The sequence below is a fragment of the Ixodes scapularis genome, unplaced genomic scaffold, assembly GCF_016920785.2.
Source record: "Ixodes scapularis isolate PalLabHiFi unplaced genomic scaffold, ASM1692078v2 PGA_scaffold2__306_contigs__length_199485367, whole genome shotgun sequence".
Lineage (NCBI taxonomy): Eukaryota > Metazoa > Arthropoda > Arachnida > Ixodida > Ixodidae > Ixodes > Ixodes scapularis.
In genome coordinates, this window is record NW_024609857.1 from 127,338,323 (window position 1) to 127,356,618 (window position 18,296).

An 18,296-nucleotide genomic window follows, 5' to 3' on the forward strand; every position below is an offset into this window, starting at 1 on the left:
CAACAATGACAAACCTGTAGCAGCAAACCACGTCCGCTCCCACCATCGTTTGTATGCCCGTCGCACCTTGCACTCTGATGCCCTTTCACAGTGCATAATACGTCGAGGGCTGGATTGAACAATATTGTCACGGGTGGTGACCAGAATAACAATAAATAAACAGGAAGAACTAAACGTTTAATGTGGCGAACTTGTGCCAAAACAAAAAGAGAATAGAAAATAATAACAAAGCGTCGCGAGCGTCGAGGTCGCCGAGACAGCAGAGTCGAGCGCTGGGGCGAAACTGACTCGACAAGGTCGCGGGCGGCCTCTTATCTAGAGTGCGTCGCTATCTCGAAGATTCGGCGAAAGCGGCTCGAGCGTCGCGTGATCGGGCGAGAATGAACACGCACTTTCTAGAAAACAAAATCAGGAATAAATGATAGAAGCTACGTGCGGTACATGAATAAACGAGAACTTTCTGGAGGTCCGTGACCGAGCGTTGCTTTCTCAGCCATGGGCGCGGCATTATCCCCCCTTTAAAAGTGCATCGTCCCGATGCAGCACAAAAACGGAAAACAAAAAAACAAAAGGACAGCAGAATTGCTAGCCGGAGTTCACAGTCCACAGTTCACTCGTCGACGAGAGTGGAGAGTCCTATCGTTCGTAATACGGCTTCAGCCGGACGACATGCACCACCTCGGGTCGCGGCTGACGTCTTGTAGATGGACGCGTTCCGTCGGGTAGAACTTCGTAGTTCAGATCGCCGAGGCGTCGGATGATCTTGTAGGGCCCAAAGTAGCGCTTCAGGAGTTTTTCGCTGAGACCGCGACGACGAATCGGCGTCCACACCCAAACCCTGTCTCCGGGCTGGAAGTGGACGTCCCGACGACGAAGATTGTAGCGGCCAGTGTCGATACGTTGTTGGGCTTGAATCCGGAGTCTGGCGAGCTGACGGACTTCTTCTGCCCTTTGGGCAACCACCTGGGCGTCGTCGCTTGCGTCGACAGCCGGTTCGTGGGGTAACATAGCGTCCAGCATTGTCGTTACCTTGCGCCCATGCACCAGTTGAAAGGGTGTCACTCCGGTGGTCTCTTGTACGGCCGTGTTGTAGGCAAAGGTGACATACGGCAACACCTCGTCCCATGTCTTGTGCTCCACGTCGACGTACATGGAAATCATGTCGGCGATGGTCTTGTTGAGTCTTTCCGTCAGCCCGTTGGTCTGAGGGTGGTACGCCATGGTGCGACGATGGCTGGTGTGGCTGAGACGAAGGACATCTTGTGTCAGCTGGGCCATGAACGAGGATCCACGGTCTGAGATCAGGACCTCGGGAGCGCCGTGCCGGAGGACAATGGATTCAATGAAAAACTTGGCAACTTCCACAGCAGTTCCGAAAGGAAGGGCTTTCGTTTCGGCGTATCGCGTGAGATAATCTGTGGCGACGATGATCCAGCGATTACCTGACGTCGACGGCGGAAAAGGGCCAAGTAGATCCATTCCGATCTGCTGGAAGGGTGCCGTTGGCGGAGGAATTGACTGCAAGAGTCCGGCCGGCCTCGTTGGAGGTTTCTTTCGTCGCTGGCATTCATGGCATGATCGTGTGTATAGGTGGACGGTTTTGGGGAGCTTGGGCCAGTAATACTTTTCACGAATACGGGCCAGTGTCCGGCTGTAACCAAGGTGTCCGGACGTCGGGTCGTCGTGGCAGGCTTGGAAGATCTCCTCTAGAAGGTCGGTCGGGATTACCAGCAGCCACGTGGAGTTGTTGTTGCCGAAGTTCTCTTTGTAGAGAACTCCTTGTCTAATGGCGAAGGTCGGCAGGGTTCGTGAAAAAACGCGTGGTATGGCACTCCCACGCCCTTCCAGGTACTCTATTAGTGCGCGCAGCTCAGGATCGTCTCGTTGACGTCGGGCCATGTCGTCGCTGTTCCCTGCGCCCAGGAAACACTCGTCGTCATCGTCGTCGTTGCTGTCGGAGGGTGTTTCTACGGGAGCTCTGGACAGGCAGTCGGCGTCGCTGTGCCTGCGGCCTGACTTGTAGACTACTGTCATGTTGAACTCTTGTAGTCGGAGACTCCATCGCGCAAGGCGTCCTGACGGGTCCTTGATGTTCGCAAGCCAGCAGAGCGAATGGTGGTCCGTGACTACGCGGAACGGACTTCCATATAAGTACGGACGAAACTTCGTGATCGCCCAGACGACCGCAAGGCATTCTTTTTCAGTCGTGGAGTAATTTCGCTCCGCCTTGGACAATGTCCGACTTGCGTAGGCGATGACTCGCTCGGTGCCCTCTTGTACTTGAACCAGTACCGCGCCAAGTCCTGCGTTGCTTGCGTCTGTGTGAATCTCGGTTTCCGCATCCTGGTCAAAATATCCAAGAACAGGAGGCGCCTGCAGTCGTCGCTTCAGCTCGTCAAATGCCTGCTGCTGCTCCTCGGCCCATTCGAACTTCTCGGCGTCCTTCGTGAGGTTTGTGAGCGGTGCGGAAATCCTTGCGAAATCTCGAACGAAGCGCCGATAGTAGGCACATAGCCCAAGGAACCTTCGCACGGCCTTCTTGTCCGTCGGCGCTGGAAATGCTGCGACGGCGCGAGTCTTCTCTGGGTCGGGGCGAACGCCTTCATTACTGACCACGTGACCTAGGAACTTCAGCTCGTCATAGGCGAACCGACACTTTGACGGCTTCAGGGTGAGTCCGGCGGTCCGTATGGCTTGGAGAACAGCTCGTAGTCGTCGCAGGTGCTCGTCGAAGTCGCTGGAAAACACTATGACGTCGTCGAGGTAGACGAGACAGCTCTGCCACTTCAGTCCTGCCAGTACGGTGTCCATGACATGCTGGAAAGTTGCTGGCGCCGTGCACAGTCCGAAGGGCATCACCTTGAACTCGTACAGCCCATCCGGCGTAACGAAAGCTGTCTTCTCTCGGTCCCGTTCGTCGACTTCGATCTGCCAGTAGCCGCTCTTCAGGTCCATCGATGAAAAGTATCGGGAGTGGCGCAGCCGATCTAACGTGTCGTCGATGCGGGGGAGTGGATAGACGTCTTTCTTCGTCACCGCGTTCAGCTGCCGGTAGTCCACGCAGAACCTAAGCGTTCCGTCCTTCTTCTTAACCAGTACGACTGGAGAGGCCCAGGGACTGCTTGAAGGTTGGATTATGTCGTCGTTCAGCATCTCTTGAACTTGCTCCTGGATCACTTCCCTTTCTTTAGCGGAGACTCTGTACGGTGACCGATGCACAGGCCGCGCGTCGTCCTCGGTAACGATGCGGTGCTTCGCAACGGTGGTTTGGCGCACCTTTGACGACGTGGCAAAGCAGTCGCGGTATTCGGTGAGGAGGTCACTGAGCTGTCGTCGTTTAAGGCCCAGAAGCTTAGGGTCAATGTCGAGCTGCGCTGGCGACGTACTGTCTTGCTGGGGTGGCGAGGATTCGTGAGTAATGGCGGCGATAGCGGCGGAGTTTCGGAGTTCCTCGACCTGGCCCACGGCTGCACCTTTTGTGAGGTGTTGCGCTTCATTTCGGAAGTTCGTCACGAGGACCACAGTGCGGCCATCCTGAAGTTCAGCAACTCCTCTTGCGACGCCTATTCCTCTTCCAAGAAGCAACTGGAGGCTTCCTTCGAGCAGAACTTCGCCGCAGAAAGCTTCGGTGATCCCGACGGGTACGAAAACACTCGACCGCGGCGGTAAGTTCACGTGGCTTGCGAGGACTCGGACCGCAGACGACGTCGCTATGGGTTCCTCCGGTGGTGAAACAGGTTTTCGTAGCGTCAACCGGTTTGCTCCGAGGTCGATGACGGCGCCATACTCGCAGAGGAAGTCCATTCCGAGGATAACGTCCCTCGAACAGTCTTGCAGAACGACGAACTTGACAGGGCACGTTTCACCGTGGATCTCGACGCGAGCAGTGCATCTCCCGACTGGTGTGATGAGATGTCCTCCGGCGGTTCGTATTTGGGGTCCTTCCCACGGCGTCATGACTTTTCGAAGGCGGCGGGAGAGCCTCCCACTCAAGACTGAGTAGTCTGCTCCGGTGTCCACGAGTGCCGATGCGTCGTGGCCGTCGATGACGACGTTTAGGTTGTTGGACACCGTTGCAGGCGCATCGTAGTGATGCGTGGCGTCGGGAGAGTGGGAGCGCTCCGGCGTTCTTGGAGGCTCTTTACTCGGGTCGTCTTCGGCAACGGCACCTCCAGGCGTTGCCGCACTTAGTTTTCCCGGCGACGCAAGGGCGACAGGCTCTCTCGGCGGGGTCGTGGCGCTGGAGACGCTGAACGTCTGGGCGACGGTGAGCGGGACTCACGGCGGAGCGGCGTTGAAGATGGCGAACGTCGGAGATACTCCTCGATGTCACGAGGACGTTCGTCGTACCTTGGGCGCGGGTCGTTCGGGTGGAACCCGCGCAGCCCCAGTTGTCGGTAGGGGCATCGACGGTAAATGTGGCCGGCTTCACCGCAGTGATAACACAACGGGCGTCGATCGGCCGACCTCCACACGTCGGTCTTTCGTGGCGCAGCTTGTTCTGGGCGAACGTACGCCCGATCTTCGTGGCGTCGGGAATACTGCGGCGCTGGAGGTTCACGTCGAGGTGGTGCCGTATACGGGTGAGCAGGGGGTGGTCGTCGGGTAGCTGCGGCGTAGCTCAGCTTCGGTGGTTCAGGAGCGGCGCTGGCGAGAACTTGTGGCTGCAGCGCCTGCTGCAGTTCTTCGCGGACAATCTCGGCGACTGAGGGCGTAGCCGGGCTTGTGGCAGCAGGTAGTAGCTTCCTGATTTCCTCCCGCACGACATCCCGGATAATCTCGCGGAGGTCCGGGCTGTTGTAGCTGGAAGTCGAGAGGGCAGCGACGCCGGGAAGTCGCTGGTAATGGGAGGCCCGTGCTTGAAGGGCACGTTCAATGTTCGTTGCCTCCGTGATGAATCCTTCGACTGTGATAGGCGGGGCTCGCACAAGGCCGCCGAAGATGTTTTCCTTGACGCCTCGCATCAGGATTCTCAGCTTCTTTGCTTCGGAGGCTTGAGGATCGGCGCGGTTGCTGAGTCGCAGGACATCCTCCACGAAGCTAACGACGCTCTCGTTAGGTCCTTGGATCCTCGTTTGTAGAAGTTCTTCCGCGTGTTCTCTTCGTTGTTGGTTCGAGAATGTTCTTCGTAACTCAGCCTTGAGTTGCTCCCAGGAAGTGATCGATGCTTCGTGGTTCTCGAACCAATTCCGGGCGGTTGCTTCCAAGGCAAAGTAGGCATTTTGAAGACACTGTTCTGGTGTCCACCCGTTATGACGGGCCACTCGTTCGTACTGTTGGAACCAGTCCTCGATGTCCTCGTGTGCGTCTCCGTGGAACGGCGTCGGAGTTTTGGGTGCGACGGGCAGGTATACGACGGCAGGAGCAGCCGGGGCCTGCGCCTGGTCGGCCATCGTCGTCTTCTTCGGCTTGGGCTTGTCCAGTAGCAAACCGTATTCAGGATCCTCTCCCTTGATGCGCCGGTTGGTCCGAGTTTCGGGTTCCGCGGGGAGTGGTCTTCTCACTGGGCTTGGTACCGGACTTGCACTGCGGGATCTTGGACGGGAACGCTGTACAGGCATGCGGTACCCCGCACCTCCACCAAAATGTCACGGGTGGTGACCAGAATAACAATAAATAAACAGGAAGAACTGAACGTTTAATGTGGCGAACTTGTGCCAAAACAAAGAGAGAATAGAAAATAATAACAAAGCGTCGCGAGCGTCGAGGTCGCCGAGACAGCAGAGTCGAGCGCTGGGGCGAAACTGACTCGACAAGGTCGCGGGCGGCCTCTTATCTAGAGTGCGTCGCTACCTCGAAGATTCGGCGAAAGCGGCTCGAGCGTCGCGTGATCGGGCGAGAATGAACACGCACTTTCTAGAAAACAAAATCAGGAATAAATGATAGAAGCTACGTGCGGTACATGAATAAACGAGAACTTTCTGGAGGTCCGTGACCGAGCGTTGCTTTCTCAGCCCTGGGCGCGGCAATATGACCGTGTCGCCCGCCACAGTGGGAAGATGGACAACCAGCTCCTGCAGAACCTATACTTCTCATGGAAGAAACTGCGAGGCACTGGTTTGAGAACCACGAATCCTCCTTAACGTCGTCGGAAGTTTGCAAGATCGAGCTGAAGTGCACGTTCATCAGCCAACATTGACGAGAGAGAGCCAAATTCCTGATACTGTCGAGTACACGGCCCCAACTAGAGTGCCACCACCTTCGTGGAGGATGTTTTGCTTCTGATCGAGCACCCACGCCAACCCTGATGCTACAAAAGACAAGAAACTAAGAATTCCATGTCCCTCATCTGAGGGACACCACCTTCGGTAGCCTTGTCCGCAACCCCACGACACCAGTCGAAGGGTTCATATCAATGAGGCTTCCAACATTGAATGTACATTGCAGGCCCGAGCCTGTCACTATCAACAACTCCCCAACGTCTCGACACTCCAGTCATCCAGCTGCAACTTCGACGCCAGGCCCCAGACATCCGTGATATCATCCACAACGGTGTCCAGGAGGAGATAAGGAAGCTAGTCCCCGCCATCAGTTGCACGGCTTTTATTTTGATCACCGAGATTGTTTCAGAAGAAGTTCGACAGGCATTTCTACTGGAGACTGCTTCGAGCAAAGCGGCATCTGACGAACCGAGGGCAACTTATGCCACAAATTCACAACGACCACCACCGGCTACCCGTTACTATTCAATGCGAATTCAACGAGACACCCCAACGCCGAAGCATTCCCGACATCGGGAAGAACCAGTGTAGGTCCGCGCTGAAAAAAGTACACCAAGGAAAACAGAGGTACTGCGATTGGCCGACCGGAAACCACTCTGCTACCGCTGCATGAGGCCGACCATGTCTACTGGAGATGCCCGTACCAATGAATTGGCCTGCAAGAATTCGTGCGAACGACCCTCGACCTCATTTCGACGAGCGTCTGCGGAAGATTAAGGATTCTCTTCGGCGGTCTTTGTCGCTGTTGCCGACATTACCCCGAAGCTCGTGATCTACTTCATCTGGACGGGAGGTAAGCATGGCAAAGCAGGTGAGCGGCAATGCAAGAAGAGTTGATCTGGTGACGGTTGTCGTCCAAGAACAATACCTAATAATTTGCTGACACTAATTATTCGTGTCCACGCCACGAAACACACAATTTCCAACTTTGAGGGAGAATGCCGCTCAGTGATTTAAAAAAATAGAATGGTTGGTTGCTCTCAAAAGTGGACTGCAAGCATCACGAGACTTCACTATGCCACACAAGACTTACACAAGTGGCAGTGGTCGTGGGATGCAGAATGAATCTTCATTTCAAAATGGAAGTAAAATGGCTTGGATAGCAAACAAACATTGTTGCCAGCTATCAAGTCAACGGTACAGCAAAAGGCACAGCCACATAAGCAATTCATGCCCGAGCTTGCTACTTTGATGCAGAAAGCTACCAGGAAAATTTTGCGTATTAGAAGCCAGCCCTGCAGCTTCAGTGCATCAGATGTCAGTGGCCGCACATGACGTATGATCACAAGATGGCATCAGTCGGTCGAAGTTGCTACTCGGCCAAACTGAACACCGACGTGCCAGGAGCGTCATCCCACAACAAGGTCCACAGGTATTACGACTGAACGCCTGACAGGAGACTGTCGCAGAAAGAACTCGTTCTGGAACCATTAACTAAGAATCAATAATTATGTAATCCAGTGGAAATAAACATATTTGATACACTAACCAGATAAACATATTTCCGCTTGCCTTTACGTCTTGAGAGTTTATACACCAAGAATTGTGTTCACCGCACGTGCAGGTCCTTTTGAGGACACTCGCATCTCTGACCCTTCAATATTAATTAATGGGACATACCAGACTGGCAGACTTGTTGCATTAGGCTGGACTCATTCCACTTCTCCTGAACATGTGGGACATCCGAAAACCAACTCCAGTGATGTGAAAATGTTATTTATTAATTTATTCCCTCCAGAAGCCTTCGTAGGCATTGCAAAGAGGATACTTAAAACTACACACATGATAACAACATTAAAGCACACTACTGTAACTTGTTGATTGCAAAAACAAACACACCTCCAAGCATATACTTTAATAGTTTGTGTTGATGCATTGTTATATAGCAGGACACTTCATAAACGTATGACACAAGAGACCCTTTGCAGAACCCCATCAAGCAACACAACTGTTACCATTTTTTTTTTCGGCGTAAAGCACACAAATGGGCCCCAGTTCACGTAGAATGCTAAAGCAGCATTAGAGTCCAATAGGCGCTGAGCCGAGTTCACAGTGATGGCGGACATAACATTCTTGTTATGTCCGCGCTCTGTCTTTCTTATTGGCTCGAGGGGGCTGTGGCGGTTGCACATTTCCAGGTTACAATGATACAAAGTATAGGCAAGCCATACTTTTCAAAAAAGTATATTGAAGAGACCGAAAGGAATGGTCAACATTTTTCAACAAGACTGCTCTTCAGGCAAGGAATGAACACAAATATGAATCATCTTATCCAAGTAATTAGTACAAGTACATATATTGAGGTATTTAGCGCACAAGCTAGAGAGAAGAAGGAGAGGACAGAAAAGAGCGCTTTACAGGAGAAGTGCCCGATGCAAAAGCCCAAATGTCAACTTTACAACAAGTAAATAATTGACTGACTAATGCAATGCACTCTTGATGAAAAAAAGTATTGCTGCAAGAAATCCTACGAAAAAGAAAAAGGTGCAGTTAATCTATGCATACACCGAAATAGTAAAATATAACAAAAATATCGCAAGGGTGCAGGCGAGCTGGTGAATATTAACCATGTTGAATTAACCTGAGACTGGGCCGATAAGAAACATCAAAACGTAGAAGGGACAGAAAATAGATAGGACGACGTCTCAGGCTCAGACGTAGTCCTGTCTATTTTCTGTCCCTTCTACGTTTTGATGTTTCTTTTCTAGCCCAGTCTCAGGTTAATTCAACAAGACCAAAACAGTTGACCCTATTGCAAGTCGAATAGCTTTGAAGCAGGTGCCTGCAACGATTTATTCATCCCCACACTCAATAAAACGTCATCCTTGTAACTGAAAATAAGTGTGCACTTCGCACTCACCAAAAAAAAAGGAAGAAAAGCGGTCGAATGTAGAATCGTCGATTAGCACAAAGGGTACAAAGATCGCAGAAGCTTCCTCGCTAAAAGTTGCTGAGATTATGTACTTCTCAAATTCCCCTAGGCCCTACATCCGACACATACATTTCGCGTCGATTTTCAGACATTTCAACGTTCAAACAAAGCTAAGAGAATGCGAAAATTTCATGCAAAAAGCACTCAAAGTTCTATCGATCCTCGAACAGATCCCGAATCCGAGCACCGGTACGGCGATACGGCTGATGCTGTCTCACAGGTGTTAATATCCAGATGATCCAGAGCGATCTTGCGCAAAAAGTGTATAAAGTCTCATTCCTTCATATCTTCACATTATACCTACGTCAGCGAGCACGAAAAAGCCCGAAATCGTCGGAAAGCAGCTGCACATCACGGCTGCCACGCACCGAACAAACTCGCATCCGCCAGCTCTGGGCGCTGCCATCTTAACTGTGACGTCACGGTTCTTGTGAGGTCACGTGACGAGTGGTCACATTTGCGTAAAACATGGCGGCAACCGGGGTGGGTGCCACTTCCGAACTTCCGGTTTATCACTCTAAGCCCCTGTACCTCGTTGCCACAACCCTTCAGAGTCCGGCGGAGTTGCTACTTGGACGGCGGCTCACTACCCGGCTGGATAGACTTCGACCCTGCATCGATGAAATTGTTCACTGCAAGCAGGATATGCTACAGGTGAAACACAGCGGTCATTCGCAACATCTCGTACTTGGGGATAAGGTCTATGTCAAGAACTTCCGGCCGGCGAGCTGCTGGTTTCCCGGATTTGTCGTGGCTCGGTCGGGACCAGTGTTTTACAGGCTCCGCGTGACTACGCCGAGGGGAACCTTCGTGTGGTGGCGACACCAAGACTATCAGCGATTGCGGGAGACCTTTACCCTGGAGACGCCAGAGGGCGACTTGCTGTACCGAGTGCCCTGCCAACATCGTCACCCCGAGGGCAAGGGGAGCTTGAGAACGAGCCGCCTGCAGGTCAGCCATCGATGTTCGAGGGGCAAGAAACTGGATCAACTCCCTATGCGCCCCCCCCCCCCCCCCCCCTTACCACAGCTTCAAGGAACACTTCATCGGTACCCTCTCCGACACCGGCGTTTGCCTGATAGGTTTTCGCCATAAAGAAGGAAAGTGTGCCGTCGTATTCTTATCTAAAACCGTAAATACTTCAGGTTTCTTTCGTGTGTGGGTTTGTTTTATCGCAATAATTCGCGCGGACGTTCCTGTGACCGCCGTCGAAGGGTGTATTTTTTATTTTTTTTTTACCAAGTCTGGGGAAATGTTGTATTGGTGATACAATAAGCGCGTACCGCGGAGAGCGTGCTCACGCACCTCGGGACCCCGTTCTTGTGACGCCATGCTACCGGTGTAATAAAACTTTGGTGGGGGCTAGTTGGTTCATATCAGATTAAAAGGTTAAAAGGCGCGAACAAACAGGACGAAAAAAGACACACGCGTCTGTCCGTGTCGTACGTGTGCCTTTTTTCGTCCTGTTTGTCTACGCCTTTTAACCTTTCACCGCCGTAACCTTGTACCCCGGGTGTTCGGTCACCCGATGGCTCCGGCAGTGTTGCAATAAATCTTGTACGGCGAAGAACCCCATCGGCCTAATCCTCTGGATACCACTTTTTTTTTTTTTTTGGTTGACGGGTTGCACTTAACTCACCAGAACATTCATGCCAAGAATTACCCATTGACAAGACGCTATTAGTGGCCTGCAAACATTGCGGAGGTACAATGCTCCCTGTCCTTCACGTGGCTGCTTGAGATGTGCCGACTTGGCCCAATGCGCGCTATTGTAAGCCTTGTTTCGTATCTTTCGCAATAATTCAAAATGCCGACGCGGGCGTGTATGTTTGTGCTTAAAAGAAAGGATACTGCGAACAAAATAGCGGGTGCACGAGAAAAGAATTAGACAGTACTGGCGCTAAATTCACAGTTTAACATTTATTTCAGAAATAAATAAACACCCGTATGATTGCGGAATGAACAGGGGTGCTGCAAGATTAAGTGTTTTCTTTTTATCTAAACGAACAGACGTTTAGTTGACGAACTAATGTTTTCATTTTTTTTGCGTAGGTTGGCAACAATTACTTAAATGTTTAGTCTGCACTTTTCACAATGATATTGGTGTTCTGTTTTGTTAAATACAAATGACACCTGGAAATTACTTAGTGGAGAGACAAATTTCTCCCTGACGTTAATCAAAGCGACCAATTATATTTGAATGCCGAAAAAAAAAAAACTTAAACCAAGTAGTTGAGTGGTTTGATTGGTAGCATTGGCTTCTACATGCTTCTACAGTTTACTGCCCACGGACGGTACAGGCATTTTGTTCCCACTCTTCGTTCGTCTCACACTTGCTTTTATGTTTATTTTTGGCTTTTTCGATGATACGATGGCGACGCCTGGATCGTCAAACAATAGCGGGTGGTGTTCTCCAGACCATGTCGTTACACCATCGTATGAAGTGGCTTTAGTCTTTCCGATACGCTGGGCTAGAAGAGATGTGACGATCGCTTGCTTTTGACAAAACTGGAGTGAGTGGTCCCTCGATTAAGCCTTTAAAGTGCAGTCAAAGCCTGAAGTCGATAGCAACTCCACACCTGTGGCGTCCTGCTCTCGCCTATTCTCTTTCTATCGTACATTCTGGCGTGCTCACTAAAGGTCTGTTCACACATACAGCGGAGCGCTAAGTCAGCGCTACGTGAGCGCCTGAAAGAGCGCTCATGTGGCGTCTCCTAGTGCGTGACGTAGTTCTAATATAGCGCGCGATTAGCGCTTTTTTAGCGCCTTGTCAGCGCTTCAGTAGCACCTTGTTAGCGTTTCAGTAGCGCCTTGTTAGCGCTTCTCGCGCCGCAGTTACTGCTGCGAATTAGCGCGTGCACTGCGGTTCCGGTTCCCGTGGTTGGGTGTGCATCGGCAGCATCATGGTGGACATATGGGACGCTGAAATAGAAACGCGACAAATGCTGTTAAATACGCAATTAGTGCATATGTCTGTGGACGGCTTAACGCCCAGAAGAGCCTTCTGGTGCGTGAAACCTTTCGCCACCGAGATACCGACGGGTACCTGGCGAACGTTGTTCCCAGGCTGAGGGACCGAGACACAGAGCTCTTTCGAAGGTGGATTATATTTTTGAACTGCGTGTCTTCGAAACCAGGGTCACGCATGTCGAAGAGAAAGCGACGAGGTCGTACCCAATCAATTAGTCGCTCAAAGTCTATGGCTCTGGATCGTCTGCCCGACCGTCTGCTTGAAGAGCGGCTCTTTTACTTCCTGTTATTTCAGTGCCAAAGAAAAAACAACTACGGAATCGCCGTGCACGTGCTGTTCCGCAGCAGCAAGCACGACACAAGGAGCCTCAGAGCGCTTACACTGCTCTACTGAAGCGCTAACTGGGCGCCTACTGAAGCGCTTCTGGAGCGCTAACCGAGCGCTACGTCACGCGCAAGTCGGTGCAACATGAGCGCAGCCAAGAGCACTTATGAGGCGCTAACTGAGTTCTTCGCTGTATTTGTAAACCGGTCTTTCGAGTGCAGAGTAGCGCTGCTGGGAAATCAGAAAGGACAGTCCGCTTGGTAGGCTGAATCAAGGTCTCGTCCGCGCGATTGCCATACTTTCCCGTCTAGAGTTTATCACGCAATAATATCAGCCCGCAGCGTCCGCTGCAAAGATGGCGCGAAGTAACGCACGTTTGAAATCGTATGTTAGGAGTCACTGTAACCGGAATCGAATTCACGTATTACTATTGACCCTTTTGCTGTTTACAAATATGAACAGCCGCTTGCGTTCCAAACGACTTCCGGTAGCTCCGTCTTTGGAAGCCTGTTAAGCTTGCTTATGTGAGCATTGCTGGAAAGCATAAATGCTACATGGACAACAAAGTTAAAGATTTCCTTCGGTTGTACAATTTAACGTCTTGGAGGAGGCCCAAGCTGGTTTATAAGAATATCCTATACTTTTTTTTAACAGATCTCGTGCTTCTTCGTTCTTTTGGCGTTCAACTGGATAATTGGTTGTTGAACGCTTCATCGACAATTCAAGCAGCTGTGTTAGGGTGTACTTTGTCCATTATTTTTCTGATCTGGAAGTCAAAGACTAGAGCACCGCCTGGTGACGTTTGCCATGAAAAGGGTCTAACATCCATGCCAAAAGCAAGGAGGCAGGCTTTCACTATGTCCCGATGTCAACTTTCTCTGGCGTCCGCACCTATCTTCTTCCGCTTAAAGATTATAGCTTACAAGCAAGATTGTAGTTTTCCTCAAAACGTGCCGTACACGATACGCGCGTTGGAGTGGTATGGAAGGGCATATACGTGTATTTCGCTACACATTTCCTCCGTGCGGAAGAGTGGATCGGCCCCAGAATATCGTGAACTAAGAGCAAAGCAAACAGACACAGGCCTGTTCCTTTTTAATTGTTTGTGTTTACCCTGTGATGTGGTCTGCAATTATAAATAACATTGCGCATATAAGACGGCGCAGTAGTTTAATTAGGCAGCAACAGAAAAACATAAAAGGTGCCTTTTGCGGAGACGATTTTTTGTATCCTATAGACACTTTACACACGCGCCAGATTGAGCCGCCATAGCCGCCCTTCTCTTGTCTTACCGAGATGCCGAGTCACTGAAGCGGGCGTTGACGAGTCTCCACAAGGGCCTAGCTGGGGAGAAGGACACAGTAGCACTTAAAGTGGCAATAACCTGACCTGCTGTGGCAATGGTGAAGTGAAGCGAACTGAATAAGAGGGAACAACAATTGAAGGTCAGTTATGGCGGCGCCCATGCACAGCTGCTGCAAAGCGTCTATAGACCTATTGCTATATTACCCAAGCATCAACGAGAACGCAGGGATTGGTGTTCCACACGCCGCACGGGCACGCCCTCCCCGTATAAGAGATTCGAAGTAAATAACCAAAATAAAGCGTTCGCGAACGCGCGTGCAAGATTGTCACGATTGTTAACCGGAGAAGAAAAGAGAAGAAGACGAGAAGACGAACAAGGCGTGGTGTGTGACAAAGGAAGGAAGAAGAGGCGTGGAACGAGTATCTAGAGTAACGAGACAGCGCTGGTCCGTTGAACAGCACAGCGACTTCGGCTACGCTCGGGAGGAAGCCCACCCGAAGCCCGCTCCCGGGAGTCTACCGTAAACCAACGAGTTGTCTTTCGCCAGAGCGGCAAGATGATGATCTTCTTCAGGGAAAGAGATCAGGGGGCTACGTTGCACGTTTCGGACTCCCAGGGGACTAGGGAGAAAGAAGTGCCGTTACCAACGCTCTTTGGATGTTGATCGGTAGGTTCGCTGATGACGCGTTGCGTGGTGCTGCTAAGATACGTTCATTCACACATACGTCCCTTCCTTCTCCCTAGTCGCCAGGGAGTCCAAAACGTGCAACATAGCCCCCCTGCAAGCGCACACGAGCAGGGACACTTTAAGGTCGTGAGTGCCCGGGGCGGAGACTTGGTTTTAGGGATCCAAGACTATACTGTACTGGATGTTTGCTTATGCTTTTCGCTTCGTTTATTTATGTAAATTTATATGCACATAGGGTGGAATTTCGTAACCTGTTCGTCCTGTTCCCCTGATTTCGGGGTCCGCCTCGGTTGAACGTGACAAAGATGCAACTTGTTTTAGGCATTTGTTTTAGAAAAGTTAGTACTGCGGAGGCCAGCACGTGCGGCGCGTGGAACACCAATCCCTGCATTCTCCTTGATGCGAGGGTAATTTAGCAATAGGTCTACATGCACAACATAGTGAATGGAACAGTTAAATGCCAGAAAAACGTAAATACCGATTTATGATTTTCAGCAGAAGAGCGTTTTGTTACGCATATTAATACGCAATTCAAATTTATTCAAATTTTACTTGGACAATCTTTAATGTATAGCTATTTTTACTGTATATCTACCGCATTCCACGTTTCAACATTTCAGCTTTGCGTGTTCCCAAATACGTAATTTTCGATATTATGAGACAACCTCGAGAATACCATCCATTTAAAAACTGTATTTAATTTTCTTGTTTTTTTTTTAAAGTATTATTTATCATCTACGCCGTTGGTTCAAAACAGTCGTTATAGTCGGCAAGCACGGCTGATGGTATCCAAGTAATCAAAATGACCATATGACCCCCTTCAGACCCTGGAAGGGCACTTATCGTCTATCCATTCGTCTCAACACGCCATGCACGCCCCTCTAGAAATCCTAATGTTTTTCTTACCACTGAGCGATATCAACTTTCGTATTTCGCCCCGTCCATGACGAATGCCAGCTCTTAAGATAAAACTGCCATATATTCTTCTTATTCTTCCAGGGACATTTCCACGCTCCTCGAGGACCGATATCAGCTCGCAGGCAACAACACTAAGAACGCTCCTGTTGCCATCCCAGGACTACAAAATGCGACGCGCCATAGCAAATTCCTGCTTTTCTCTTATCACGACCTGAATATCATGGCAACTCTGATGGCTCTCAACGAAACGTTTTCCCAAAAACCACATTATGGCTCTTTGGTGCTCTTCCAGGTGACGAAAAAAGATCAGAGTGAACCCGAGATCACGATCTTGTATAGAAATGGGACTGCAGAACCCGAGGTGTTCCCGATAGTTGGCTGCCCTATGCCATGCAGCGTAAACAAATTTATCAAAGTGGTTAGGGATCAGTTTCCTGAAGCGTTTACGGCAGAATCCTGCGGGTTACCCAGTAACTATACTATTTTGTAGACGCACGTTTTGACGAGCAAACAAAACTGGAAATATGAAATTTGTGAAAAACGAATTAAACATTGCGAGCATTACCAGCGTTCTTGCATCTGATTTTGTTGGGGTTGCATTGTTTCTGGGGGGAAAATGACTAAGTACAGTTAAAACACAAATATGCAAAAAAAAAAAAAAAAGAATCGAAGCTAGATATCTAGTCTTACGTTATACATCTCAGAAAACAAAATCAGGCTTATTTTTTGTGCTTTACAACAATCGCTAGAATTCGTTTAACATACCCATATTTGTAGGTACGTGTCGTCCCTACATTTAAAGATGAAGTGAAAATCTTTTTAGTTTATGAATTTTCTGTGCTATTACGGTTTTGTTTTCGAACGTGTGTTTTATAGCCGTTACTAAAAATATATTAGATCGCAGAAAAAAAAAATAAAGCGACGAGTTGCAAGGATTTGCGGATGTTAACACCCAATACCTTATTAATTGGGGACAGCAAAAATTCTGAGAGATGTCTTCTTTATAGCGTTGACAAAATACTTCGCAATATGAAGCAGCTAAGAGTTTGGAATGTGTCGAAGCCATATATTTATGAAAAGGCTACTTACTACAAAAATTGCTTGGGTAGCGAAAGGGCTGAGAAGAGATACTCCAACGGTATCTCAAGATACGAATACCGAGATACATGCATTCGAGGGCCCAAATGCAGATACTGAGAAACATTCGTCTTTTATGTAATTGGATATTCCTGATATACTTTCGCAAAACGAAAACAGAAAGTATTCCAGAATACCGATACAGATACATAGTGATATAATTTTTTTCCACGAACAAGGCCATGCTCCCGGAATAGATATAATAATGCAATAAATTTCAAACAACGTCATATTTATTGCGAGTATAAATATGGCATGCAATCGGAAAATCAGAATTCTGAAGCAATACACATGTTTAGCTGATCAGAAAAAGAGCTTATTATCATTGCACCTCCGATTTGATTAAAGTACCAGTCTAGCAAAAGATAAAATTGTCTCTTTTGACGCCTAAACAAATAAATACCGCCTTGATGGCAAGGAGTTCCTGGAGCAGTGCGACGTCTTTCTGGGGGGGGGGGGGGGGGGGTGTCAAGGTAGCGAAGGACTTCCGCCCTCACAAGGCACTGTCCTGACCTTGCTAAAGAAGAGAAATTACCGTCTTCGAAATTCGTAATATACGTGGTTGTAGCCTGAACGAAATTAGCCCTGTTTCGCCTCATTTCTTGCTTGGAACATTATACTTTTAATTGTGTCAAATACGCCCCCGGCCCTTTTTTAGAGGATGTAATGTGGCGGTCCCATATAATCAATTCTTAGACCTAGTAAATTCTTGACAACAAATGTATCAAGATACTTAAGCCTGGGAAAGCATCGCGATGCAATCAGTGTTGTACGGAACGGCGTTCCAAGAAACGGCGTTCCTGGAACACGTTCCTTTTAGGAGGGACGAAGGAACGCCGCAGTTCCATTCTGCCTCGGTGGAAGTGGAACGGGAACTCGTTCCATTTTTACTGGAACGGCTTTCCTTCTTTGTCTAGTGGGGTAATTTTTACTTAATTTTCAAGAGGAAAATTCTGAAAGTATAATCACAATATTGTTGCGAAGAGCTGGATCTCGTTAACTTTTTGGTTACTTATCTCAGGGCTTGTTTTATGTGGTTCTCGCTTGGTAGCAGTCGGGTGCCGGGAAGCTGGTGGGCATTGTTACTTTTTCCAGCGCTCCGGGACTGCGGTACAAAAAGCAAAAGTTTTAGTCAAAGGAAAAAAGGAAGAAAGAGGGTCGTTTTAAACTCGGCTCCTTTCTTAGCTTCCACGAATCCTTATACACCCAGAAATCTGATGCCGACAACAGCCATCACTGCACTGCTACAAAAAGACCTACAGCTAAGTCAAAAGAACTGGTTACCAGACATCGACCGCTCCCTTGTATCCCGAGCATTGGTCATTTAAAAGATACACAAAAATTAACCTTTAATAATTTTCCCCTTGTCCCCCACCTTCAAAAAATATATATATATAAAAAATACAAATTCGTGAAGAAACACTTATAGTTTTCAAGACCAACCTTCCAAAGAGCCCTACCCCCTACTTCACTTGCTCGTTTTGCGGACAGCAACAGTTGTTATGTTCGAACAAGGAACTTTGTTAGATTGAAACGCGTTAGGTTATTGCAAAACGCTCGTGCGATGTAGGGTAACAGCACATTTGGCTCGTCTGAATCGGTTACCACAAACACCAATATGGTTAAAAGCTGAGATTTTTAAAGGTGAATGAATATATCAACAAATGAAACCGTGCTTGTTTTCTTCTCCGGTGGCCCTTCCATCACGGCATTCAAATTCGGATGTTGCCGTTAATTAATAATAATAAGCTTTATTTACAATATAAGTATGGTTGGAGCTGAGGAAAAAAGCTGGCCAA

At 49.2% G+C, this 18,296-nt stretch overlaps 1 protein-coding gene across 1 annotated transcript in view; it reads left to right on the forward strand.

Annotated features, from left to right (window-relative positions):
- Positions 1-15,850, forward strand: part of LOC120850176 (testicular acid phosphatase) — a 59,926-nt gene extending 44,076 nt beyond the window's left edge. Inside the window, exon 4 of the mRNA XM_040222609.3 lies at positions 15,442-15,850. Within this exon, the coding sequence (XP_040078543.3) occupies positions 15,442-15,850 (409 nt within the window). The remainder of the gene's footprint in view (positions 1-15,441) is intronic.
- Positions 15,851-18,296: the final 2,446 nt, after the last annotated feature.